At 30.7% G+C, this 26,574-nt stretch overlaps 1 protein-coding gene across 1 annotated transcript in view; it reads left to right on the top strand.

Annotated features, from left to right (window-relative positions):
• LOC139488760 (extracellular matrix organizing protein FRAS1-like) overlaps positions 1 to 26,574 on the top strand; it is a 114,349-nt gene that overhangs the window by 28,017 nt on the left and 59,758 nt on the right. The window contains exons 3-17 of the mRNA XM_071274645.1: positions 1,727 to 1,834; positions 5,265 to 5,354; positions 6,114 to 6,273; positions 9,754 to 9,887; positions 12,914 to 12,997; positions 16,085 to 16,189; positions 17,998 to 18,055; positions 19,758 to 19,891; positions 21,608 to 21,694; positions 21,933 to 22,080; positions 22,671 to 22,820; positions 23,367 to 23,507; positions 24,347 to 24,490; positions 25,156 to 25,440; positions 25,812 to 25,964. Of these exons, the coding sequence (XP_071130746.1) occupies positions 1,727 to 1,834; positions 5,265 to 5,354; positions 6,114 to 6,273; positions 9,754 to 9,887; positions 12,914 to 12,997; positions 16,085 to 16,189; positions 17,998 to 18,055; positions 19,758 to 19,891; positions 21,608 to 21,694; positions 21,933 to 22,080; positions 22,671 to 22,820; positions 23,367 to 23,507; positions 24,347 to 24,490; positions 25,156 to 25,440; positions 25,812 to 25,964 (1,981 nt within the window). The remainder of the gene's footprint in view (positions 1 to 1,726; positions 1,835 to 5,264; positions 5,355 to 6,113; positions 6,274 to 9,753; positions 9,888 to 12,913; positions 12,998 to 16,084; positions 16,190 to 17,997; positions 18,056 to 19,757; positions 19,892 to 21,607; positions 21,695 to 21,932; positions 22,081 to 22,670; positions 22,821 to 23,366; positions 23,508 to 24,346; positions 24,491 to 25,155; positions 25,441 to 25,811; positions 25,965 to 26,574) is intronic.

Here is a 26,574-nt window from a genome sequence, read left to right as displayed (position 1 = left end):
AGATTGTTAGATATCTCGATATTTATTTAGTTTTTCCACATAAATATGTAAATTGGAAGTCTTTCCACCCTAGCCTATACAATCTTAAGTCATTTTGCCTTACATAATTTTAGTGAAGTTTGGTTTGTTTTATTCAAGTCAGTAATCACTGTGAATTAATTACTTTTAATACAATAGTGGGTGTGTCACCATGACCTGAGTAACACGACCTGTGTAATATGACCTCAACAAGTTATCTGGTCCGTTTCACTAGTTTGAATTACATATATACATGTACATGTACTGAAAATACCTTGTATTTGACTGTCAGAATGTCTCAGTAGAGGACAATGTCAGAGGGAATCATAAATATTCCAGTAACAAGACTACAGATTTCATCTTACAAAATATCACTGTTGACAGTAGGGAGTCTAGAGTCAAGATCTGCCTTATTTTCTGAAGATCATGTTATAAAAAAGCAGACACAATATTTGATTGACCTTCAAATTTCAGCAAAAAAGAGGGCTCTATTCAGAAAATGCAGTATTAAATGAATATATGAACACAAGAACAAATATCTGTTGGTTTATTAAAATATTTTGTTAGGTTGCTGTATCAACATTGATTACAAATGTATCTTTAAAGTGTAGCATCTTTAACCAATTTAAAAAATTTTATTTTAAAATTATTCTTTTTTAATTATTGAATTCAGAAGTTCAGAAAAAAACAGATCTTGGCAAAGTAATGCTAAACATGAGGTGTAAAAAGAAAAAAAGAAGTATTATAGCATTGATATTTATTGAAGACTTAACTCATACAATTTTAAAGAAAAGAAGTCAACCATAAGTAATGAATGTTCATGTGTTTTAATAGTACAAAAAAGGTTAGATGTATCTACATAGATTATCTAGTATTGATTGACTGGGTGATAATGGCATGAATGAGCTTGATTGTTTCATTTTAGATTAACAATCAGTAGGTGCACTGCATTATTTGGCAAGAACTCTGAGATCAATCTACTCTGATTATAAGATAGATCAAAATGATTTTATACATGAAAGTGTTGTATTAATTATATCTTTTATATCTAATGTACCATGTTTGGAGAATTCTTGTAACAGGGGTCTAGTGATTTACTAACATACCTTCATTTTCTAATGGTATATAAATTTTTTAACCTCTTTGCTTACTTTGCTCATACAGTTTAATGAAAATTGCTTTTAAGATCTTTGTACTTTTATATTCCCTCTCAAGTTTTTTTTTTTTTTGTAAAAAAATTATGTTAATATACTGAACAAATGTAGTATTTCAAAGAAAACTTTTAGGTGTGGCCATTGATCTCGTAGGTAATTTAAAAAAAATAACAGTGTCTGTCTTTTTACAATATATTGTCTAATAGAACAATATTGTCTTGTTACGTGTAACTTTGTTTCAGACAAACACACTATGATCACCTTATCTTGTCTTGTTTCTTTTACCTCATCATTTTTTTTCAGAGGAACAAACTATTATCAACTTGTCTTGTCTGATTCTCTCTTATATATTCAAAGGAACATACTATGATCAACTTGTGTTGTCTTGTCTTGCCTTTTCTTGCCTTGTTATATTTATCTCTTTTTTTAAATTATATATTTCAGAGGAACACACCATTATCAACTGTTTTGATTCATTTAACTCTTTCTATTTAATTTCAGAGCAACACACTATTATTAACTTGTCTTCTTATATTTAACTCTATTTATTTCAGAGGAACACACTATGGTCACCTAACAGTTGTTCCATATGTACCTGTGAAGATCCTGTTGTTATGTGTGAGAATGTCAGATGTTCAAGTCCAAACTGTGATTCTAAAAAGGTAAGTCAATAGTTCCTGTGTTTCCATTTCCATTTTATTCTTTGATTGTCTTGGTAACTTAGAAGAATAAGATTGAAAATATAGTTTTAAAAAGAAGCTCTTTCAACAGTTTGTTAATATATGGCCATATGAACAGGTATGCAAATACTTGAATGAAGTTAGAACACAAAAAGAAGTATTTATTGCAAAATATGTCACATTCAAAGAAGAAAATCCTTCTCCGTAAAAAAAATAGCTTCCCTTGTGCTTTATATGATGCACAAACAATATTTTTGACTGTCAAACATTTAAAGCACAGGACTTTGAAATCATAGCAATAAAAGTCTTTGACAGAAGCTCTTCAGTGTGATAGTTGAGTTTGATATATGTATATAGACAATTACTGCTAATATTTCAAAGTCTTGTGATTAAAGCCTCATGAATGTTGTTGATGATTATTGTCAATAAGTAAGTTGAACTTGGCTCTCCATGCTTCTAAATAAAAGGTATACCATCATGGTCATTTTGAAAATCATTGCAAGTTTTTATCCATCAGTTCTGTTGGAATTTAATTTCAATGTTATGAATTTTGTAACATTTTTCTTAATATAAAAGATGAATATCACTAAATATAAGTGCTGCATCAGCAGTGAAATTTCTGGCTCCAATTGGTACAAGTTATTTTTGATTACTTCTAAAATTGCATCACAATTTACTTATATGTTTATATGTGTAAATTTTTATTTGTAAAGTAAAAATGCAGATATCTTGATGTAAATAAACAAGATGAAATAGAAAATAGAAGCTTTCTGCATAAATGCGCACATGGCAAATTGAAGTTTAGTTAAAGTTTCGTGTGAATGTATTCCATTTAAAAGACAATTGTAAATTCAGATCTTTGGCAATTAGACATGTTAGAAGGTGAAATTTCTGGCAAAACATTTAATCAGAGTTACATCAACACATGTAATATCAGTAAATTACGAAATAATAAGATTTGTTCTTTTCTCTCTGGGGAGAAGCCAAGATGACTGGCATAAAGGTCATGATTCTTTTGAGATTTTCTTATCATTTATAAATTTGTTTTGCAGAATTATAAAATATTATAAACTGACATTTTTATCATTTATCAACATGAATTACATGTGTGGCTAAGTACATTATGAAAAGTTCTTGTGTCAGCCAAATAATTAGACCTGTCTCTGTAAATGTTAAGCTAAAACTAAGATGTTTGATTTTATACTGGGCATATGGTATAGGTTTATTAATTGAATTAGATCAAAACAAGTTTCTTTTGAAATATAATGATAAAGTTCAACCTTCTGCCGAAACAGCAAACTTATAAAAATTCAAAATCTCTGAAAGGTGAAAGCAGTTATGATTTTTACATGAACAGCCATGTAAAGGGAAAACAGTAGTATTTAATTTTCCCAGCATTAGGTTGGCCTTTTGTGTACCCAAGGCAGGTGAAGGAAGTCAAATTAGTAGCACTGTGATTGGATGTAAAGGTATAATATATATTTTTTATTTATCTATGAATAACTGCAGTGTGTATATTTACAATATAAATTTTGAAACCTATTGAAATATTTTCTAGAGAATTATTTGAAAAGACTTGCAAAATTTCATAAATTTGGTGCAAAATGACGGTGGGCATGGATAACATAAACAAGCTCAGTTGGAAGTTGGTCATGATACTATTTGGCTTTAATTTTTAAAACACAATAATAAAGTACTAACACAACATATAGCTGTTTTATCCAGGTTTTTTAATCTAACTCGAATAATTCAAGCCCTTTCCGTGTCCGATTTTCTCCCACATGAGGGCTTGAACTCCTTATAATCATTGGCCGCGTCGCCTGCTCTCTGTGAGCGGCGATCAGGTTAATGAGTCTGCGCAACTCTCTTGTAATTGTCTTTCCAAACATGTGTGTTCAATTAACACAAATCCGATAATAATTAATCAACATCAATTATTACATCAGTTTACATCATTTAACATCAATTAACATCCGGAACTCCTCCTTCTTTAGCTGCCAATTTAAATAAAAATTCCCGTATTGCAAAGCAGTGTGAATTTTCCGGTTGACGGTCTTGATCGAGGAAGATGTTCAGGCGTTAAAGTAGCCTTCGTAGATCAGTGGAATATAACGACTGAATTATTCGGGTTAGTTTTTATCTTAAAAAGTGGTAAATTTAGAAAATGTTAACATTGTCCCCTATGGCAGAATAAATAGTACCGTTTTCCCTAAACTCCTAGCCATTAAGACTCCATAAGACACTAATTTCAGATTCCAAACTTTATTTTAGCTGACCCAAATTTTCCATTGATTGACAGAATGTTTATGAGCATAAATTACCTGACACCAATTGTTTTCTGTTCTGACCTTTAAAAAATTGAGGAGTTTTTGTATATAACATTGTATGAAAAATAGATTTTGTTCATTGAAGCAACACCCATGTTTTGAGGTTAACACTAGTACATTATGATGTCATATGTAAAGATAAAAATTATAACAATATAAGTTTTTTCTTGTTAATTTTTTATGCCCTACCTTATAGCATTGGGGGCATTAAGGGTTATCCTTGACCATCCTTCCACTTGTCCTTCCATCTGTCCCATCACATTTCAGCAATCTAACTTAAGTTTTCATCATCCAAATTTTATTTTACCATTCAAGAGTTTAATGCCCTTTTATAACGTGGAAAATTGCATTTTTCCTTCCACATTAACTTCCGGTTTTCTTATCCAAATTTATAAAACTCTCACTTAAAGCTTAGAGAACTACTTACAGACAGAGTTCAAAATTTCGCAGTAAGACACTAATACCATTCTAGATTTATGTCCCTTTATAACATGGAAAATTGCAAAAAAAATCATTTCCACATGCACTCTTTCTTAAGTTTGACTCATTCAAACTTTACTAACTTAAACAATGCTAAAAATCCTAACACACAGACAGAGCTCAACATTAGGCATTTATTGTTCTAAAGTGATGCCCCTTTGTTAACTTAGAAAAATGCAATTTTTTTTTAGTTTCAGCACTCTAACTTTAGTTTTTTTCTTTTCAAAATTATATGAAACTCATTATCACAATGCTAAGAACCACTATATGCAGACAGAGCTTCGAATTTTTGCATTGAGTCATTTACGATTCTAGAGTTATGTCCCTTTTCATCTTGAAAAATTGCAAAGTTAGAGCAGGGGCATTCATGTGCTCAGACACATTCTTCTTTTATTCCACAATGAGAATGGCTGCTAACAATTGGCCAAGTAGTTGGATAATACTACATTTTGTGTTGAATGAAAAAGATGTTATGAACAAAACTTTAAAAACAATATGCAAGTTTGATACTTTGAAGATAGTGTATGTACTTGCTAAGAGATGTTCATATTGGGTTTTTTTAAGAGGACAAAGTTGATACAATAATTACGCTTGTTATTTTGTAGGGAGAATATTTACAGATACCAGCAGAAGGATGCTGTCCAGAGTGTGTACGGAGAATGTCACCTTGTCAGTATGAATCCCAAACAACACCAGTAAGTCAATTTTAGGATACCAGTCAAATACTGCAATATTGGAAAGGTGTACTGACATAAGACACCCTTTACCCAATGCTAAAGCCCAAATTCGGGTTATATTGTCAAGCAACATGTTTACCGTATCATGTAAAAATGTTTACCGTAACATGTCAAAATGTTTACTGTAACATGTCAAAATATTTACCGTAACAACTCAAAATGCAAAGTGTAACATGTACATTAGCTAAATAAAGATAACTGTAACCATGGAACATCCCACTTGGTTTTTTCACTGACAGGATAATTGAACCTGTTTAGATATCAACCAGAAACATATTTATCCACTGGATTACTCTCATCTGCCAGATAACTGAACCAGTGGTTAACCAAACTACCAGTTAATTGAACCGCCAGTTAACTGAACCACTGGTTAACTGACCCGCTGGTTAACTAAACCACTGGTTAACTCTGAACCGCATGGTTCAGTTAACTGAACTGCCAGTTACCATGGTTACCAAACATTAATCTACTATATTTTTACCAGTCAGATATCAGTAGCTTATTTATAATTTATAGTTATAAGTTATTTTATATCAATATGCTTCCAGGCAGATACTCTAAGCAGCATAGGCATAGTTAAAGTTTAGAATACCAGTCCTATAATTATATTTATATCAATACAAAATGTTTAGAAATTCATTTTAATATTTCCCCAAAAGCATTAATTTTTTCTGAAAGATAAGATATTTACTGGAAAGTCTGTATTCTATTCTCCAGCACAACTCTGTATGGAGTCCAGACAGATGTAAATTTTGTCATTGTTACGATGGAGAGGTGACCTGTACAGATCAGTCATGTCCAACCTTAAGATGTCGTCCAGGTGAAGTTCCGCAAATATTAGCTGACCATTGTTGTCCTCAATGCATCCCAACAGGAAGTAAGTACAAAGAATTATGGGATAGATATTTTTAGGAAAAGTTTTCATATTCCTTTTCTATTTGTATATTGTATTCCGTTGTTCGGAGTGACCTTTGCAGACCCTTTTTAATCATCTTTAAATCATTAAAACAAATCACTAAGTGAAACTGGCATAAGATATCTGTACTAAATAGTGCTTGTCTCATCTGAGTGATCAATGTAACTTAGGGATAGTGTTAACAATTTTATATAGCTTTATATTTCAGATGTAAGGTTTCCATCTGATGTATATCCTTTTTTATCCAACTATATGAATATGGCTTGTTCAATTTTTGTCAATGAAAGTATTTTTTTCTATGAGTAAAAAGTCATGTTAAACAGGTTCATATTTGGTCAGGAACATATATATTGACTGAGATATACTGTTCCCAGATTTGGTGTCTATAATATCAAAGTAAGATATACAGATCATGTGATAGGGTTCCTCTGACCTTGAACTCTCATCATGGTTCGTTGGTCAACATTAAGTTTTTTAGTTATTCATGTTATTAACACCAAATCAGCCAAAATGACAAAACACATTTATATAAAAAGGAGACAGTTTTTCTGCTACCAATGTCCTGACTTGGGACAGAGTCTCTTGAAAATTATTTAGGTTGATTCCTTTACAATTATTTTGAGCAATGCATTGTGGGTTTTTTTCATTGAATAAATTTGATGATGCACACATGTGCAAATAAATGAACTGTTTGTTGACCTACTGATTATGTAAGGGTTTGCCAGCAACCTGTTTTTAACCGTTGCATTTATTTTTGTAATAGAAATGAGAAAATGTCCTTCCATCCATTAATGGTTAGAAACTGAAAGGAATGTGAAGTCATAATCTTCATTTCAACAAATAAATTGCAATTCAATGCAAATTTTACAAATGTCAGAAATTTAACACAAAAAAATGAATAGTTGATTTATAACCTTTTACTAAAGATTTGATATCATTATTGCATTTTGATTGAGGATGGGTCGAATATTGACGATTACTTGTGAATTCATTCAGTCATCAATAAGCATGCTTCTTTAAAGCCTACTGCGGCACTTTGATTTTGAATTGGAACCGATTACATCTTGATGAATTACAAAATTTTTAATCTGAGTGCAATAACATCAATTATCTCATCAGAGAATCTTTAAACTTTAATCTACCTTAAAAGACCACAAAAGGTGATTCTCAAAATGTTGTCTGGTTAAACACCATCATATTTATCGGGGCTTTCATTTTTGTTCACTATTGGACATCTCGGTGACACCTTAAGTGTCCGATAACAATGGTTGTAATGATATGTTTGTTGGACAATTTTAATGATCCGATTACTTTCAGACACCTCCAATATCAAACATATCCAGGCTTTTATGCTTTTGTGGATAATTCTTTAAAAATTATTGTCAACGGAAAATGCAAAATAAACACAATTGTTGCTTTTGTCATCAATAATGATAATGGTAGTCAAGTCCTGGAGAGAGAGTGGAAAAATCAATTTCACGCTGGGCGACTCCTTGTCCATTATTATTATCTGTTCAGGAAGGATAAAAGAAAAGCGGAGAAATTTGAACTCTTCAGTTTAATTTTTACAGGGCAAATTTGAAGAGATAACTGTGCTTTATCTAAAGGCTTGGTAACTTGTGTACAGTACAGTGACTGTATTGTCTCCTTGGTGCATTGACTTTTGAAGTGGTGCATTGTCAAGAATGGAGACTTAGGTCCACAATATGGCTTAGATTTTAGTTTATTGTTGTTTTATAAATCAGGTATTTGGTTTTCTTGTTTTAATTGTTTAAGGCTGCACATTGCTTACTTCTCTATCATTTAGTCTCTGGTGGGGAGTTATCTTATTGGCAATCATCATCACATTTTCTTGTTTTTATCTTGTCTATAGTTGAAGATTATATGTTATCTTCATGATGTTTTTCTACTTTTCCCTCTCTAAATAAAGCTTATTTAGTGTCTTCTTTGTTATTGTTGGGTTGTTGTCTAATTGGCATATAATTGTATAATTTATTTAATGTGGCTTTTAATGTAAATGAAGAATAAAGAAAAATCTGAAAGAATGTTATAATAGCAGGAAATATTAGATATTATTTTTTACATGCATGGGAAGGTATGATAAGAATTACAATTATTGGTTGTTTTATCTAGCAATTGACATCTTCCGATTTCATTCATAATCCGGAACTGAACTCAATTAACTGTTGATCATAGTATTTCTCTTGTATTATATGTTTATCTTATGACGCCCAATATGCTGCTGATGGATTAAATTCTTCCATCAAATATTTATAGATCAAAAATTTTGTTTGAACTATGGTCTTAAGAAGCAATATTGATATTTATCTAAAATTTATGGTTGACAGAAAAGTTGAACAAAAGTAGCTTGCTATTTTAAGAGTAAGCTAGCATTTTACATATTGTTAAAGTTACAAAACACATTTCTATTAAAGTACATATTAATTTCTGTAATGCAATATGTTTAAAATTATTACAGTTGTAATTGATGTCAATTTTTTTGTTTTAGCATTTTCACTGAATGTTTTATTGACTATTATACATTGAAGTATATAAAGTGTATTTGAATTAACCAATTAAAATATGGTCCATAGATGTTAAACAAATTTTCATACAGTCAACATCTGCCTGTTTCCCAAAGGGTACAAATACTTGCTGATATTATATAAAATTTGTCACCTAAATTAATTATTATTATGTTTCATAGCCGTCAGCATTCAATTGTTTGTCAACAAAGGTGTGACAATTAATGAGTGCTGATGACACATGTATACAAGAAGCTTGACAACAGTGACAATTTGTCATTTACTTTAATTATTGAACTTATGCAGAGTTCAATTGTTATGAAATATAGCATCTTGATAGTGAATTATGACATTATAAGTATTGTACAGAATTTCTTTTGTTTGGACTAAATACATGTATATACATTTTAGGAAATATGTTGTCAACATAGAATGGCTTCTGAAATTGATTTCATTTAGCCTATATATTTTTATTGTTATAATAAAAGCTTTAATTTTGATATATGATGGCCTAAGAAAAGGCAGTTACTATAATATTTTAACCAATGGGAAAATGCTGTATCTTGTCATAGAATTAATGGTTGTGTCATGATTATTTAACCAATTAATGTGGAAAATGATCTATTCTATATTTTATTATAATCCACCCCCTTTTACAGCAACTTTAGTTTGAATTATAAAGATTTAACATTGAAAAACAAATGAAATCTGTGTTCAATAACATTTTGTAACAAAAGACAATAATGTTTCTAAACTTTTAATCTGTATAAAGGCCACTTTCTTATCCAAACAGAACTTCAGTTTTTAGAAGTAAACAACCTTGTTATTGAAACAAGAAAGAGTATAGTTTAGATATTCAGAAAACATTTCAATAAAAAGTTTATCATTTAGTGCATATTGTCAATTGTTTTTTCAGGACCCTGTGAGTATGCCCATCATGTTTTCCAAGATGCGACAGAGTGGTCTCCCATTCCATGCACTATGTGTGTCTGTCGTGATGGACAGACAATCTGCTATCCAATACAGTGTCCCTCATTTGTTTGTCCACAGGTAAGAATATTTTTTTAATCCTTTATCATGCTTCATTGAATTTTTAAAGGTCACATGTACTTTAAATGAACTCGCATATTGTCAGTTTCTTCATGTTTTCTTCATGTTGGTCTGCTTTCAGAGGCATATTTTTTTTTGGGGGGGGGAGGGGCATGGGGCAGTGCCCCCCTCCCCTCCTATCTATTGGGGAAAAATTTGATTATATATTTTCTTGTGAAAAAATGAGATATTTTACTTATCATTGTTAACAAAATAAGTGAAATGTATAATGAGAGAAACAATTATAATGTATAATATACTGTGTGTGATTGGTGATGTAAAATTATAATGTTACCCCGGTATATATATTAAATCATAATATTTGAATTGATAATTGATAATTCTTTTATAGAGGAGTCATGCTGTCAAAAATAGTATTATAATTAATATTAATACGGTAATCTTTATTTCTTTTTCAATGCTACATGTTTGTATTGTTTAATGTCTATATCGTTTTGTCATTTATATGTCTGTCTGTTTGTTTGTTTGTGTTTGTGTTTGTGTTTTGGTTTTTTTTATTTAGTAAGAATTTAAATTTGGATGTAACAGGTCTTCTGATTTGCTGATTTTGTTTTGTTTATCAGCTCATAGACATAATTTTGTCATGTGACCGTGACATCATCAATGATTTTTTTATGATTTACTACGGATTAAAATGGAATTTCTCTTATTAAATTATAAGGAATTATATTCAAACTGCTTCTTCTTTTATCCAATATCAAGGATAAAATATTCATCAATAGTTATCAAAGGTACCAGGATTATAATTAAGTACACCAGACGCGCATTTCGTCTACATAAGACTCATCAGTGACGCTCATATCAAAATATTTATAAAGCCAAACAAGTACAAAGTTGAAGAGCATTGAGAATCCAAAATTCCAAAAAGTTGTGCCAAATACGGCTAAGGTAATCTATGCCTGGGATAAGAAAATCCTTAGTTTTTCGAAAAATTCAAATTTTTGTAAACAGGAAATTTATAAAAATGACCACATTATTGATATTCATTTCGTTGTTGACTACTCGAGGATGAAACGTCCACCAGCAGTGACATCGACCCGGTGGTGTGTAAATAGTTATCAAAGGTACCAGGATTATTATTTAGTACGCCTGACAGATATATTATAAGATATATATAAGATATATTTGTCTGAAATTTTCAGACGAATCAGACACACTGTTGTTAGGTTGCTGCCTCAGAGTGAACTATTAATTTTAAGGACATTTTGTTGTTTTTGGTTATTATTTTGAATATTATTATAGATAGAGATAATTTGTATACAGCAATTATGTTCAGCAAAGTAAGATCTACAACTAAGTCAACATGACCAAAATGATCAATTGACCCCATAAGGAGTTATTGTCCTTTAAAGTCAAATTTAACAATTTTTTCGTAAATTTTTGTTATTTTTTAGTTTGGAGGACTGACTGAACCAGGATAACTGTTTTTTTTTGTTGAAACTGTACATGTATTGTAAAAAAGTGTAATGTTTATCTGTTTATTGATTGATAGTCTGTGAACTATCATAACCTAGACACCATCTGTGTACAGACATTATCATAACATGTATTAATATGTTGCTCTAGTGAAAAAAGTCACAAACATAAACCATTCAACAAGCTTAATTTGATTTTACCATATTTAGAATGTAGCAAATCCATGAGTCATCTAAAGCTTAGGTCAGTTTTAGAAAAGGTTAGGCAGTCATGCAGACACGTATGAAGGGCAATCTTACTTAAGGTCAATCTGAAAAGCTTTAGAACTTGTTTTATTGATAAATGTTTAGACTATACAATATGAAATATAAGGGAGAAGTTTGATAAATGACAATAAGATTGCAACTCAAATGTTTTAATTGTGTAAATATACAGTATTGTGATCTCTGGTTGGTTATAAGGGCAGGATGGAGTTGGAAGAGATATAATTTGGTGTCAAAAACAATCCTTATATTTAGATGTACAAGGTTAAAAGCATCTGCATTGCCAATTTTTAAATAAAGACAAATTCTGCAAGTCATGCAAATAATTTGATATGCATTACCCACTTTCTCCAAAAAAAAGGTAATTATATCCATACCCTGTAATAAGCTTCATCTTAAACAATAAAATTTCATTTTCTTTCTTCTTTTGGTATCTAAATACCTTCCTTTATATATATAAAAAAAATATTATGAAAAACCATGTACTATTATTTTCATTTCCTGTCAGGAAAATCCTAACCTTCATACAAACTCCTGTATAAGGTGACGATAATTTAACAAGATTATTTCACTATTAAATCAGTGAGGTGTGTAAGATTTAGTGGCAAATTAACTTCTAATGAGCATCTAAATGTACTTATAGGTAGAACCTTTGTATATTAAATGGAAATTAAAAGTCAATTAAAGTCAGTTAAAGTCAGTTAGGCTTTATCATCCAGCCAGGTATAAACTAAAGCAAGATTACGTCCAGTTATTTTTGGCTAATTATGTTCGCTCACACCTCTGCTTTTCAGTGCAGTATAATTTTCATTGCTTTATGCTGGTGATTTGTTACAGAGAGTTTTTTATGTTCCACCATTTAAATTAAATTGACAGGATAATTTGTATTGTAATAAGCATGGTTAATTTAGGAATAAATTGACCATTTTTAAAGGAAATTTGTAAGATTGAAATCTTGAATATTATACATTAGCACCTCTTTACCAAACAAATCATTTACTAATATTTGTAAGATGTTCATCTTACTTTGGTGTACAATGATTAGACCAATTAGAAAAAAGAAATATATTTGAGATTTGATAAAGTCTGACACTGAGTTATTACTACTACAGGGGATGTTAAATGACCTTGACATCCCTAAAAGGGTCTTGCAAGGTCATTGTATCAAATTATTCTATATTTGACATCTCAGAAATTGGCTACAAAACTTATAAGACAATTTTATATGTCTTGTATTTCAAAATGTCAGACAATATAAGTTTGATCATTAATTATGTCTCATTTCAGGGAAAATCCATGGAAAGAAGACCAGGATCATGTTGTCCTTCCTGTGTTGGATCCTACTGTACAGATGCCATGATACATTACAAGGTATGAAAAGTTATCTCCCTTGTAATTAACAAATCCCTTAAAGTTTCACTGCACATTCTGGTAAATGATATAATTGTCATCAACTCCATAGGCATACCTTGTTTACAATACAAGAAGTTTCATGTCAGAGTGCCACTTTATTTGCGCATTTAAGAACTTGTGCAACAATTCTGAGGGCAGATATGTGGCTAAATACAAGAAAGAATTTCGCCGACTCAAGCTTACACTCTTTCTTAAGGTACTTTTAAAATTTCCAGGCTGTCATCTCCATTGGCCTACTTGGCAGAACCTGTTGATTGGATATAGTGTTTATTTCTTCTTGTCCTGAACAAATATGAAATATTTGCCACTGGATGAAGTAGTCAATGAATCAATCCCTCACTGACAATGATTTTCTATTTGTAAAAGTTGATTTTCAAAGAGAATATATATCACCTGTGTCTAAGGAGAGTTATTGCTGTTTTTAAATTTTATGAAATAAGATGTTTAATTTTTTTTATAATACATTATCTTTATCGTTAATGTTTAGGATATAAACTAGTGTGAAGTAACCCAGTTTTATATTAAAAGATGTATGCCAAAGTCACCACACGTAGCTGTACAATACATGTCAGTTTAATAAAAGGGGTAATATTTGGATTTTATCTGGATGACATTCTGTCTGCCCTTCTCATGCAGTCGTCAATTCATATCACAGTTCAATTTAATGATATAGTTGTCACAAGCTTATATTGTGTGTATTGATCAAATGTTATAATAAGTAAAGAGATAGACAAGACACAATAATAGATGTATTCTTTACGATAGTATCAGTTTTAATGCCCAAACATAGAAATGGTTTAAAGTTTCAACTTTTTTTACCAGTGGGGTCTTTAAGTATGAATGTATTTTATTATGTATACATATAGTATCTTACATTTTTTGACAATTATTTGAAAAATTTATTATTTTGTGGAATATCTTAAACAATTTCAAACAAGTGAAGAGTTCTCATAAACAATAAACAATTGAAGAGATGTATAATTGACCTAAAATCAATGTAAAATGCACCCTAAAAATTTCTTAAATCACCAGAATTATTATACCAAACATATTATCATTTTTAACTTAAAAAAAAATCATAGAAGATTTTGCTTACTGACTTTTATCTAAGAAGGCAAGCAATTAGAAAGACTGCATTAAACTAGTACAAAAATGTAATTGATAGAAAGGCGTTTTTAAAAATCTGATATTTCTTTTCCAAACTGATAAGTCTAAAATGACTGCTAAGGTATTTTAATGTCCTTGCTACATGTAGACTAATAATAATTCAAATATTTCATTTCTATTTAATGAGTTAATTGGCGGACAAGGTATTGTCCTGAAACAAATTAAGATAACTGTTTATTGAATTTTCTTTCAAAGACAGAGCTTTTTACGACCTTTTAAATAATTGATTCTATAGAGCCAAACATATTTGAAGACTATCAGATAATTTTTATCAATAATTTTATATGATTTATGACCACTACTATTAATGATTATTGGTCTAATGTTTATGTCTGAGACCAAAATCATGTCCGTTACTATCAGTTTTGCCAAAAACAATGTCTAAAGTTGTAATTCATAAGCCATGCTAATATTTGATATGTACAGAGGTATTAAATTTTATAATACAGTTTCTATATTTGACTAAAAATGCTGGTATATCAAACACAGTTTTTGTGTAAAGAAATGACAAATATGATTAATGGGTTCACATAGGTGACAGGTAATTAAATGAGTAGATATGTGAAAAAGGGGTAGAATTGATATGCACGGTCTGTCCAACTGTCACGATAGACGAGTTATTATCTCTGCATTTCTGTATTTAGTTTCAATCGTTTTGTTCGTTTTTTTACATATTCTTTTAACTTCTCTTTTTATATGAAAGAATAATTGCATGATAAATTGTGACCTTAAAGAAGGGGGAGTATGGATTCCACATATTTTATATACTGCCAATTCAGAAATTATTGTGAGGTTTGCATTAATGTGAATAATGCAACTGGGTGAGTATCACAATAAAAAGAACTTTCATTCTGATATCCAATACATTCAGCTGTATGCAGATTTCCCTGAATGGAATTGTAATGATATTGTTTTTTCTGGAATAATCGCAATTTAAATGCTTGCAATAATTTCTGAATTTACACTAGCAAGATAAAATCAAAAATTAAACATTGACATATATGTATTTTAAATCCAGTTTTTTTTTAAATTTTTTTTTTTTTTTTTTTTTTTTAAAGATTTGTCATTGAAAACAGCAACTTGCTGTAATTTAAGTACTTTCCTTGTGCAGTTATATTTAGTTTATAATGCAATAGTTTAATGCAGGACATTTATGTGAATTAGTTGACAAATTATGCCTCTGATTACATTTTGTATAGCTTCTTTTTGCATAAATATTTAAATACTTATGGGTGTTTAAATTTATATTGTCCATGAAACGATCATATGATAAGCATATTTTCATGCCAAATTTGTTTTTATTCAATGCTATTGGGTGTGTTTAAAACTTATTTTACAAATCTAATGTAAGTTTAAAATTATAGATGACAGATTTATTTAAATGTAGACATATGTCTAAGCTTAAAAAATAAGAAAAATGATAAATATGACTTTTAATTAAATATTTTTACATATATAATAACAAATATGAGATTATATACAAATTGAATTAACAACAATAATATTATGACACTCAAGATTTGCTTTAAAGTATATTGAAAAATGAAAAATGGCTTCACATATTCAGCTAGAAATATGGGTTCCTCAAAGTTAGAAAGACGACATAAAAAATACATGTACTTCCTTTCTAAGTTTCACTTACAAAAAAAACCCACAACTAAATATATATATGCAACTTGTTGTAAAATTTGAAGAATATATGTAATTTGCATTCTGTAAGCTATACTTATGCTTTACAGCAATTAAGATTATGATCAACTTTTGACGGCTTCAAAACTATATGATTGATCAATTGTTGGTTGCTTAACGTCCAGTGACTAATATTTCATGCATGTTCAGGTAAAAAAATTATAAAAAGATGATAATTTTTATTTCCAGAATGGTGACCATTGGGATAGAGACAGTTGTACTACATGTACCTGTATACAGGGAGAAATTGTGTGCAGTAGGAAAGACTGTATGATAGATTTTGAATGTGAAGGGGTAAGCACATTATTCAGGGGTGGATCCAGCCATTTTAAAAGCGAGGGGTCCCAAACCAGGATAAAAAAGGGGGGTCCAACTATCTGTCCTGCTTCAAATGCATTCATCATCCAAAAAAAGGGGGCTCTAACCCCTGGATCCTCCACTGTTATTATAGTTGAATAATGTTTTTCATTAATTGATGCACAGAATCATCAACCTTATAAAATCATCAATTACTTTTATAGAAAAGGTTTGCAATATAACATAATCTTTATGATTTTAATTCAAAAGAATAATCAGTTAAGATCGTAAAGTAACATTTGTAATCACAGGTTATGTATGATTTGGTTCCACCTTAATTAAGTTAAGGGAGTAGCTTGGATAGATATAAGAAGATGTGGTATGAGTGCCAATGAAACAACTCTCCATCCAAGTCAAAATTTAAAAAAATAACAACATTATAGGTCAAAGTACGATCTTCAACACTGAGCCTTGGCTCACACAGAACAGCAAGCTACAAAGGGCCCCAAAAATGAATAGTGTAAAACCATTCAAAGGGGAATGACATGTTATGAAGTGTTTTTTCAAATGTATTATGAAATATAGATGCATTGGTAAATTCAGGTCATATGTTTTATTAAAGATATTCAAATGATTCAGCAGAAATATTCCTTTATATAGTACATGTATTGAAATTAAACCAGAAGTTTATTACATTTAAATTTACATAATACACACAAATTTGAATGCTGTATATTATTAATAATTTATTCTCCAACAATGAATAAGTTTTAAGTTATTTATGTATGTAAAAAGACCAGAAGTCAAGTGTGAAACATTGAAAGGCCATTGTGCTGAAAATGGACCAAATATACAAAAATGTCACAAGGATAATAGAGTTGTCACCCTTTGCATATAAATTTATGAGAATTAAAATACAACTAAAACTGCACTTTTGATGTATACAAAAAAATTCAGGTCATGTTATTTTAGGATAATACATTTTATTTTTAATCAAGTCAGATATGTAGCTTTGAATCAAAACATCCCTTTTTTTCCCTTTTCCCTTTTCCCTTTTCACTTTTCACTAATGTGACCTCCTGACTAGACTTTTTACCTTTTATTTGTGTCATTTTTACCTATGTCTGTTTGTTTTGTTCACACATCATTATCAATATTATTAAATTTGATGCGACCGTCGTACAAGTGAGAGGTTTAGCGCTATAAAACCAGGTTCAATCCACCATCTTCTACATTTGAAAATGCCAATACCAAGTCAGGAATATGACAGTTGTCCATTCGTTTGATGTGTTTCTTCATTTGATTTTGCCATTTGATTAGGGACTTTCCGATTGAATTTTCCTCGGAGTTCAGTACTTTTTGTGATTTTACTTTTTTCTTTTAAAAGGAAAAGAGTTTTATTTGGCTCTGACATTGACAACACAATCATAATGTGTTCAAATGTTGTTAAATTTAGAAGAACTCCCTGAGATTAAGTGCTTTTACTTTCCAACATGGTGGGAATCTAAAATTGATTTGTTTTCTTGAGCTCTAAATATCATTGCTAAAGCATATTTTTGTTTACTTATAATTTCTGTTCAAGTAAATGAAAAGTTGTCCATTGTGTCTAAAGTTAATTGTGGTTGTGGTCGGTTCTCAAATCTATAAAATAAGATTTAGATATGAAAGGAGTCCATCATGATCAGTTGTCTATTATTTGTATGTCAGTTAATAATGATATAAGCAAATATGAGATGGTTTGTTTTTATAAGTTGGATCAGCTTTATGTAATCTAAAATGTTGAACTTTTTTTCTGGATTTTGTAGAAAGAATTGAACATAACCAGGGAAAGTGAATGCTGCTCAGAATGTATACTTCCTAAAGGTAAGAACACTAAAAAACCCTTCTGTACATCATAATTAGATACCAATTCTAAGTAATGCATTGTATTTTATAGATATCAAGAAAAAATATTCTAAATTTTTATTTGAAGAGAAAAAATTAACTGATAATTTTTTTTCTACAGCATGAAAAGATACAGACTATGACTTGTTGCACCAAACAAAATTATGATTAAAGTTGATAGTTAATATTCCTGAAATGCTCATGACATGAGAATTTTAACAAGATTTTTGTTGCAATTCTGGTATACATTTAAGGATTGTCTTGTAAATGTGTATTTAAAACTTAACTGCAATAGAAATACTGTTTGGCTGATATATATATATGTATTCCTCTGTTTTTCAATGGATTTGTTGACTCAAGTTCATTAGAGGTGCACACAATATCCTCTTTTTTAAATATAAAGGTTCACTGTTTGTGGAAGAGTTAAGATATACATATTTCGTTTTCTGCTTTGTAGTTTTTCCAACAGCACATCACAATTTTTATTTTTGTAGTAAGGTGGCCAGACTAATCATCTTGTCATTTATTTGATAAAATTAAAATAGTTTTTATATGCCTGTCAAAATTTTGACAGGACGTATTATGATGGTATACAAATGTCCGGTGTCCATCCGTCCGTCCGTCTGTCTTTTCGGCGTAAACATGTCGCACCATAACTTGAGAAAGACTTATCTAAATTTCATGAAACTTAATATAGTTGTTTTTTATGATGGTTAAATGATTTGTATACTTTTTGGTGAAAATTAGATTTAAACTTTTTGAGTTACGGCACTTTGTAACTAAAACAGGGGGGTGTTTTTTTTCACACGTCGCACCGTATCTCAAAAACGATTCTTGATTATTGCTTAATACTTTACACACTTCTTAGTTATATCAATCTTAATATCTGTATACTTTTTGGTAATGATTCAAAATTTCATTTTTGAGTTATTGAGTATTTTGTATAATAGGGGGGAGGGTTTTTTACATGTCGCGCTGTATCTCAAAAACGATTTATGATTATTGCTTAAAACTTTACACACTTCTTTGTTATATTAATCTAAAGATCTGTATACTTTTTGGTGATGATTCAAAATTTCATTTTTGAGTTATTGAGTATTTTGTAAAAAAGGGGGAGGGGGTTTTTACATGTCGTGCCGTATCTCAAAAACGATTTATGATTATTGCTTAAAACTTTACACACTTCTTTGTTATATTAATCTAAAGATCTGTATACTTTTTGGTGATGACTCAAAATTTTATTTTTGAGATATTGAGTATTTTGTAAAAAAGGGGAGGGTTTTTTTTACATGTCGCGCCGTATCTCAAAAACAATTTATGTTTATTGCTTGAAACTGTACACACTTCTTTGTTATATTAATCTAAAGATCTGTATACTTTTTTGTTTGATTCAAAATTTTATTTTAGTGATATTTGTAAAAAAAAAAACAGGGTGGGGGGGTTTCACATGTCCCGCCGTGTCTCAAAAGCAATAAATGGTAATTGCTTAAAACTTTCTCAGAAACTATTTATGATTATTGCATAAAACTTCCACACAAGATGTTGGGCGTATCATGCGCTCATGGCCCAGCTGTTTATTAAAGGATTCATTGGATTATTTAACTGTTTTTGCAATTTCCAATGTACAAATCATGGCTCTTACTGTACCCCTATTTTAGAAATTTTCCTTATGTTCTTTTAGATACTTGTACCAGTGAGAGACCAGCACGTTACCATGGGGATATATGGAATGTAACTGACTGTGAGTTCTGCACATGTAGACAGGGTAAAGTTCAGTGCTTTACAGCTGTATGTGAACCGGCTATTTGTCTGGAGGTTTGTCAAATAATTTGTTTCATACTAATGAAATGTTCATAAACAGTCATAAAGAATAAATTTGTATGTTGGAGGCATGAATGCATAAAGGTATCAGCAGTTTTTCAGAAATTCTGTAATATATTTTTGGCTGGGTTTGAATGATTCCAAAACTGCTTAATTATGGTGATGTAAGCTGGGCTGGGGAAAGTAGGTACCTATTTTGTGTTAACAACATTCCAAGCAGTTTTCACCCCAGATCCCTGAAACTTCACAGAAAGATTTAAACATGTTGAAGTTATGTTTATATATTATATATTATATATATATATATATATATATTGTTTTATTAAAGTGTAGCCTGATATAACATAGTAATACAAATATTAAACATATTTAATGTCAGCCAGCCTTCATTGGCTTATGATGCACTTCTAAAGTTCCCATAGTTATCTGTTATAATTATCAAATATCAATTTAAATGTACAATAAATAAGTAGTTAATTTTTTCTCATTTATGTTTGTATTCATATATTAGAAATATTATAAATGATAAAGCTAGAATCAGTTTCTTCAAGAACATTAATTACTATTAAGAGTGCACACGCTGACATGTCTTGCCTTCTTTAAAAATCATTGATATTATGTTGATAGTCCTAAATATAAAGCTTTATTACAACTGTCACATAAACTTAACATTAACCAAGAAAACTAAACATTGTCCAATAAATGATGAAAATGAGGTCAAGGTCAGATGAATCATGCCAGGCAGGCATGTACAGCTAACAATTCTTCCATACAACAAATATAGACCTATTGCTTATAGTTTAAGAAAAACACAAAAACTTAACATTGAGCAATGAACCGTGAAAATTATCTCAAAGTCAAATAAAACCTGCGCGACTGACATATAGATCATAGAATATTTCCATATACTTAATATAGTTGAACTATTGCATATAGTATTAGAAAAAAAGACCAAAACTCAAAAACTTTACTTTGACCACTGAACCATGAAAATGAGGTCAACATCAGATGACACCTGCCAGCTAAACATGTACACTTTACAATCATTCCATACACCAAATATAGTAGACCTATTGCATACATTATAAGAAAAACAGACCAAAACAAAAAAACTTAACTATAACCACTGAACCATGAAAATGAGGTCAAGGTCAGATGACACCTGCCAGTTGAACATGTACACCTTACAATCCTTCCATACAGCGAATATACTAGACCTATTGCTTACAGTATCTGAGATATGAACTTGACCAACAAAACTTAACCTTGTTCACTGATCCATGAAATGAGGTCGAGGTCAAGTGAAAACTGTCTGACGGCATGAGGACCTTGCAAAGTACGCACATACCAAATATAGATATCCTATTACTTATAATTAGAGAGAATTTAACATTACAAAAAATCTTAACCTTTTTTTTTAAGTAGTCACTGAACCATGAAAATGAGGTCAAGGACATTGGACATGTAACTGACGGAAACTTCCTAACATGAGGCATCCATATACAAAGTATGAAGCATCCAGGTCTTCTACCTTCTAAAATATAAAGCTTTTAATAAGTAAGCTAATGCCACCGACGCCGCCACTGGATCACCATCCCTATGTGGAGCTTTCTGCAACAAAAGTTGCAGGCTCGACAAAAATATATTTCATAGAAAATATATAGATTTATCAATACAAACACTTTCTTACCCATGATTTATTTGTTTCAGAATGAAATGTTGATACACCAGCCAGGTAAATGCTGTAAAGAGTGTGTACCAAGACCTACATGTCATTTTGGAGGAGAAATGTTCCATGTAAGTAAAGTTTTTTTAAGTCGCTGCACTTGTGCTCAGATATTTAGATTGGAAGGCCATTCAATTATAAGGAAAAAGATGAGAAATCTTTTAAAAAATATTACAATTTTCTTTAAATTTTAGAAATGAAAATAAAGTTAATGAAGCAAGCACACCACCAAGTTGATATTTAAGGTGAATAATTGCCTTCCTTAAAACTTGCTAGAAATCTATTTAAAGTAATATATGTATCTGACAGACTGGTGATAGTTGGCAGCCAGACAGTTGTACGTTATGTCAGTGTGGACATGGAGATATGGTGTGCTTCAGTAAAACCTGCCCTATTTGTCCAGAAGGAAGTATAGGTGTACCACAGCCTGGAGAATGTTGTGGTAAATGTCAGAAAAGTAAGATATTATTTATACCCTAGACATTTAAAAGTTATCATGATGGGCATTAGATTCACTTTTGCTTCAAATGTTAAAATGAAATTAATATAGAGAATATAATGTAGTAAGATATTTTAAAAATGGAGTGTGTATTTTCAAATATAAGGATTTATCAAATCAAGATGAAACTGAATAGTTTAAAGAACAAGCTGATCAATTAAATCAGACTTGTTTGTGATTTTGACTGGCTCTGTAAGAAATTATTGGGACATGTTAAAAACAGTTTTTTGAAATCTGCTTAAAGATCCAGGATCAAATTTATAGACCTTAAAGAAGGTATTTAATTATGGCTTATTGTAGTACTGTAAATTCAGAAATTATTGTGTGCATTTATTATTGCAATTTTGTCATTATGGACTAAAATGTGATTTTCATTTTTGCGATATTCAGAAATATCCTGTTTGATTCATAAAAAAAAATTCAAAATGCCATTTTTAATTTTTGCAATTATAACCCTGTTGCATTTTTCGCAATATTAAAAACATCGCAATAATTTCTGAATTTACAGTAACCAAAGGTCATAGGCAATCTCTGTCCTTTCATTTCAGTGACCTGTGCTTCAGAATGTAAACATTGTAAAGTGACAGACTCTAATCAGTGTACAGAATGTAAGATCTCAGGACTGTATCTACAGGAGGGGAGATGTGTACAGAAATGTAAAGATGGTCTTTATGCAGACAGGAAGAACAAATGTCATGGTATGTTAAAGCCGATTGAAAATAACAATATAATGAGACATCCTCAAAATCTGCACTGAATATTACTTAAAACTATCTTATTTTTACATGTGTTCACAGTTATCTCTATTGAATTATTTCTAAACTTTGGGATGTATATATATATTATGTAAGATCAAAGTTTGAAATGTTTGCAATTATTTATATTCGTATTATTTTTCTACAGCCAAAGTTTATATCTTGGAGAATTAAAAATAAATCAGTCTTTCCATACTAACACAAAATCATCATAATTAAGATTAAAGATACCTGTCTGTAACTTTTGAATCATGTCATGAATTAAGGTATTTGCTTAAAAAGTAAAATGTCATGTCTTGGTTAGAACTTTTTTTTTTCTTCATATTTTGCTCATTATTTATACAACAAACAGTTGTCTGATTGGTAATCATACTTCATCTCTTATTTCTATATCAATTCATTCAATGATTTATGAATTATAGTTATTATGTCCCTGAAGGAATCAAAATCTCATTGCTACAAGTAATAGTTTATTATTCTTTTTTCCAGCTTGCCATGATAGTTGTAAGACATGTGTTGATTTAACAAGATATCATTGTCAGACCTGTAAACCAGGATTATTGTGGAGAGAGGGAGAATGTGTTTCCAGATGTGGAATGGGGTACTACCAGGAGACCACACATTGTTATGGTAATTTTATATAAGCTGTAGATTTTGCGGATAGATGGGTGCATGTATCCTGCTCTATAGTGGGTACTTTCAGTAAAAACAAGTAGTAAACAAGGATGTTAGATCTATGAGTGGCAATGAGACAACTCTCCATGCAAGTCACAATTTGTTAAAGTAAACCATTATAGGTGTATTATAGATACATCAAGGAAAGTGAGCAGTAAATAAATATGCTTTCCTGACTACATTCCTAATTGAGTACACTGAATGTGTTCTAATTCTTATTGGAATAAATTGAATTTGGTTAAATTTTAACATCATCAGTAACTTCAATGAATAAAAAAGTCATTTGGGATCAATTATAAGTGGCACAGCCACCACTTGGTGGCACCCTATAGAAATCACTCTGTTGTTATTTCCCTTTTAGATATAAGTGACACAAAATATTCCACAATATTAGCTAGATGTAATCTTTAGTTTTGATGTAAGATATTTGTAATCTTCTATTAGAATATAGGTAATCTTAAATTATATTCGATGATATCATTCACTGTGGAATTTAAAGGGATATTAGATGTCAAATATCTCCTAAAAGGTAAAATCACAAAAATACTGAACTCTGAGGAAAATTCAAAACAGAAAGTCCTTAATCAAATGGCAAAATCAAAAGCTCAAACACATTAAACGAATGGATAACAACTATCATATTACTGACTATAGGTACAGGCATAAAATGAGACCCACTAAAATTTGTAAAATTGTGTTTATCCAAAAGCTCAGATAAATGTTGATAAGTGTCTCTCCTTTGCTGTTCTATTGCTGCAGATCAACAGATGTTTGAACTTGTGTTTATTATTTAGGTTGTGATACAAGCTGTAGTTTGTGTTTAGGACCAAAAGACAACCAGTGTCTAGCTTGTTCCCAGAATGGTTTGGTCCTTCAGTCTGGCAGATGTGTGGACCACTGTTCATCTAGTTCTTACCTGCAGAATGGAGAATGTTTAGGTAATTAATTTCAGCAAGATCTCCAAAACTGTAATTGCATGCATTGCCTCCTTTTGATCAGCATGAAGTTGAAAAAACTGAATTGAAAAACTAGAACAAGGACAAAATGTAAAAAAAAATATATACAATAACTGCAATCAAGACTCATAACAAACCACAATATACCAAAAGACTGTCCTTTTTAAAAGTTCAACACTAATGACCATTATACCCCCTTAATGGAACTCAGTTGTAGAATTATCTGAGGATGTTCTTGTAGTAAGCTTATATGATCCAACACGTAAAAAGGGTAAGAGAATCACAAGTTGAGGGTATCTTTATGGGGGTTTACTTGCATTTCTAATTTTTATGCCCTATCTATGATAGTAGAGGGGCATAATGCTTTCTGGTCAGTGCATTCGTTCATTCATTCCGTCGTCCGTCCATCAGTCTGTCTGTACCTTTTCAGGTTAAAGTTTTTGGTCAAGGTAGTTTTTGATGAAGTTGAAGTCCAATCAACTTGAAACTTAATACACATGTTCCTTGTGATATTATCTTTCTAATTTTAATTAGAGTTTTGACACAAATTTCACAGTCCACTGAACAAAGAAAATGATAGTGTGAGTGGGGCATCTGTGTACTATGAACACATTCAGAATTTATCAGAAATAACTGTATATTTTTAGAATGTCCAGCCACATGTCAGACCTGCTCTAGTGATGGTCAGTCCTGTACTAGTTGTTATGACAGTCTTGTCCTACACAGAGGTCAGTGTCTGTCTCAATGTCCCAAGCAATACTTCCCATCATATGGTGCCTGCAATGAATGTCATCCAAGCTGTAAATTATGCTCTGGACCAACTGATACAAACTGTCTTAGCTGTGCAGATGGCTCAAAGCTGAGTAAGAAAGGGAGATGTAAGATGCCATGTTTGGATGGCCAATATTTGACAAAAGACAGTACTTGTAAAGGTATGTTTTATAGACTACTGTGGAATTTCTTGGGTACCAGTTTTCTTGAATTTAAGAATATTATATTTTCATGGATTTTTATTTGGTTTCCAGACAATAACTTATGTTTAAGTGAATGGATCTCTGAAATTTTACAATAAGGTTAAATACCACAAACAGAAGGTCGAGATTGATTTTGGGGGTTATGGTTCAACAGTTTATGAATTAGGGACCAAAAAAAACCAATTTGATTTTTTTTTTAAGTTTCAAGAAGAAATCATAAATTCAGAGTACTGTTTATAACTTTAAAATATCATATAATTCTAAAATAAAATGTTTAATTGATTAGCATGACTCACATGCAACACTGATGTACTATATTTTGACTTCAGATTGTGGATTTGGATGTGGTAAATGTCACACATCAAGGGATGGAACTACATCAGTATGTTTACAGTGTCTTAACCCAGCTATGGTGGCATTTGATGATATCTGTATGAGGGCTTGTCCTGTTGGAAGATACAAGGAGCTGGGTATTTGTAGAGGTTGGTTTTGTTGAAATGATAAAGTTAGGAAGAGTACCAGTAAAGGACAAGGTTCACTAATGGCACAAAATGGCCTAAAATATCAACTTTATCATAAAACACTGAAAAGTTCTCAATTTGGTTCGTAAATGGGTCTATTTCAAAAGTATAAATGCTAAATATATCAGTTCTTTTCATATGACCACAAGATATTCGCCAAAGTAAGCCCATTTTGGACATTTTGTCAAAATATGATGAGTACCAAAATTGACCTTTTAATACAAATTATGCTCATTTAAGGGGTCATTGCTCCATAAATAGGAAAGGAAAGTGCCAGAAAAATATTTTTGTCTTAGTAGTATTATCACAAGTATTTCTATGTAACATTTGTAATTTTTTGCCCCAATTTAAAAAGCATAAAAAAAATCAGGGCCAATTTTAACACTTCGTGAACCTTCTCCTTTGTCTGGTTGGATGTATAAGGCTAACTGTAGCATAAAACATTGTAACACCTAGTGAATGCTACCTAACTGAGACCAAATATGTCTAAAAGGGTAGGATACTTTGTTGTCATGTGTCAATGATATTGATTTACCATCATTTTTATTTGGCAATTTATGCATGAATTACA

Source organism: Mytilus edulis, chromosome 9, assembly GCF_963676685.1.
Source record: "Mytilus edulis chromosome 9, xbMytEdul2.2, whole genome shotgun sequence".
Lineage (NCBI taxonomy): Eukaryota > Metazoa > Mollusca > Bivalvia > Mytilida > Mytilidae > Mytilus > Mytilus edulis.
Note: the sequence above shows the minus strand (reverse complement) of the source record. Positions and strands in the feature narration are given on the sequence as shown.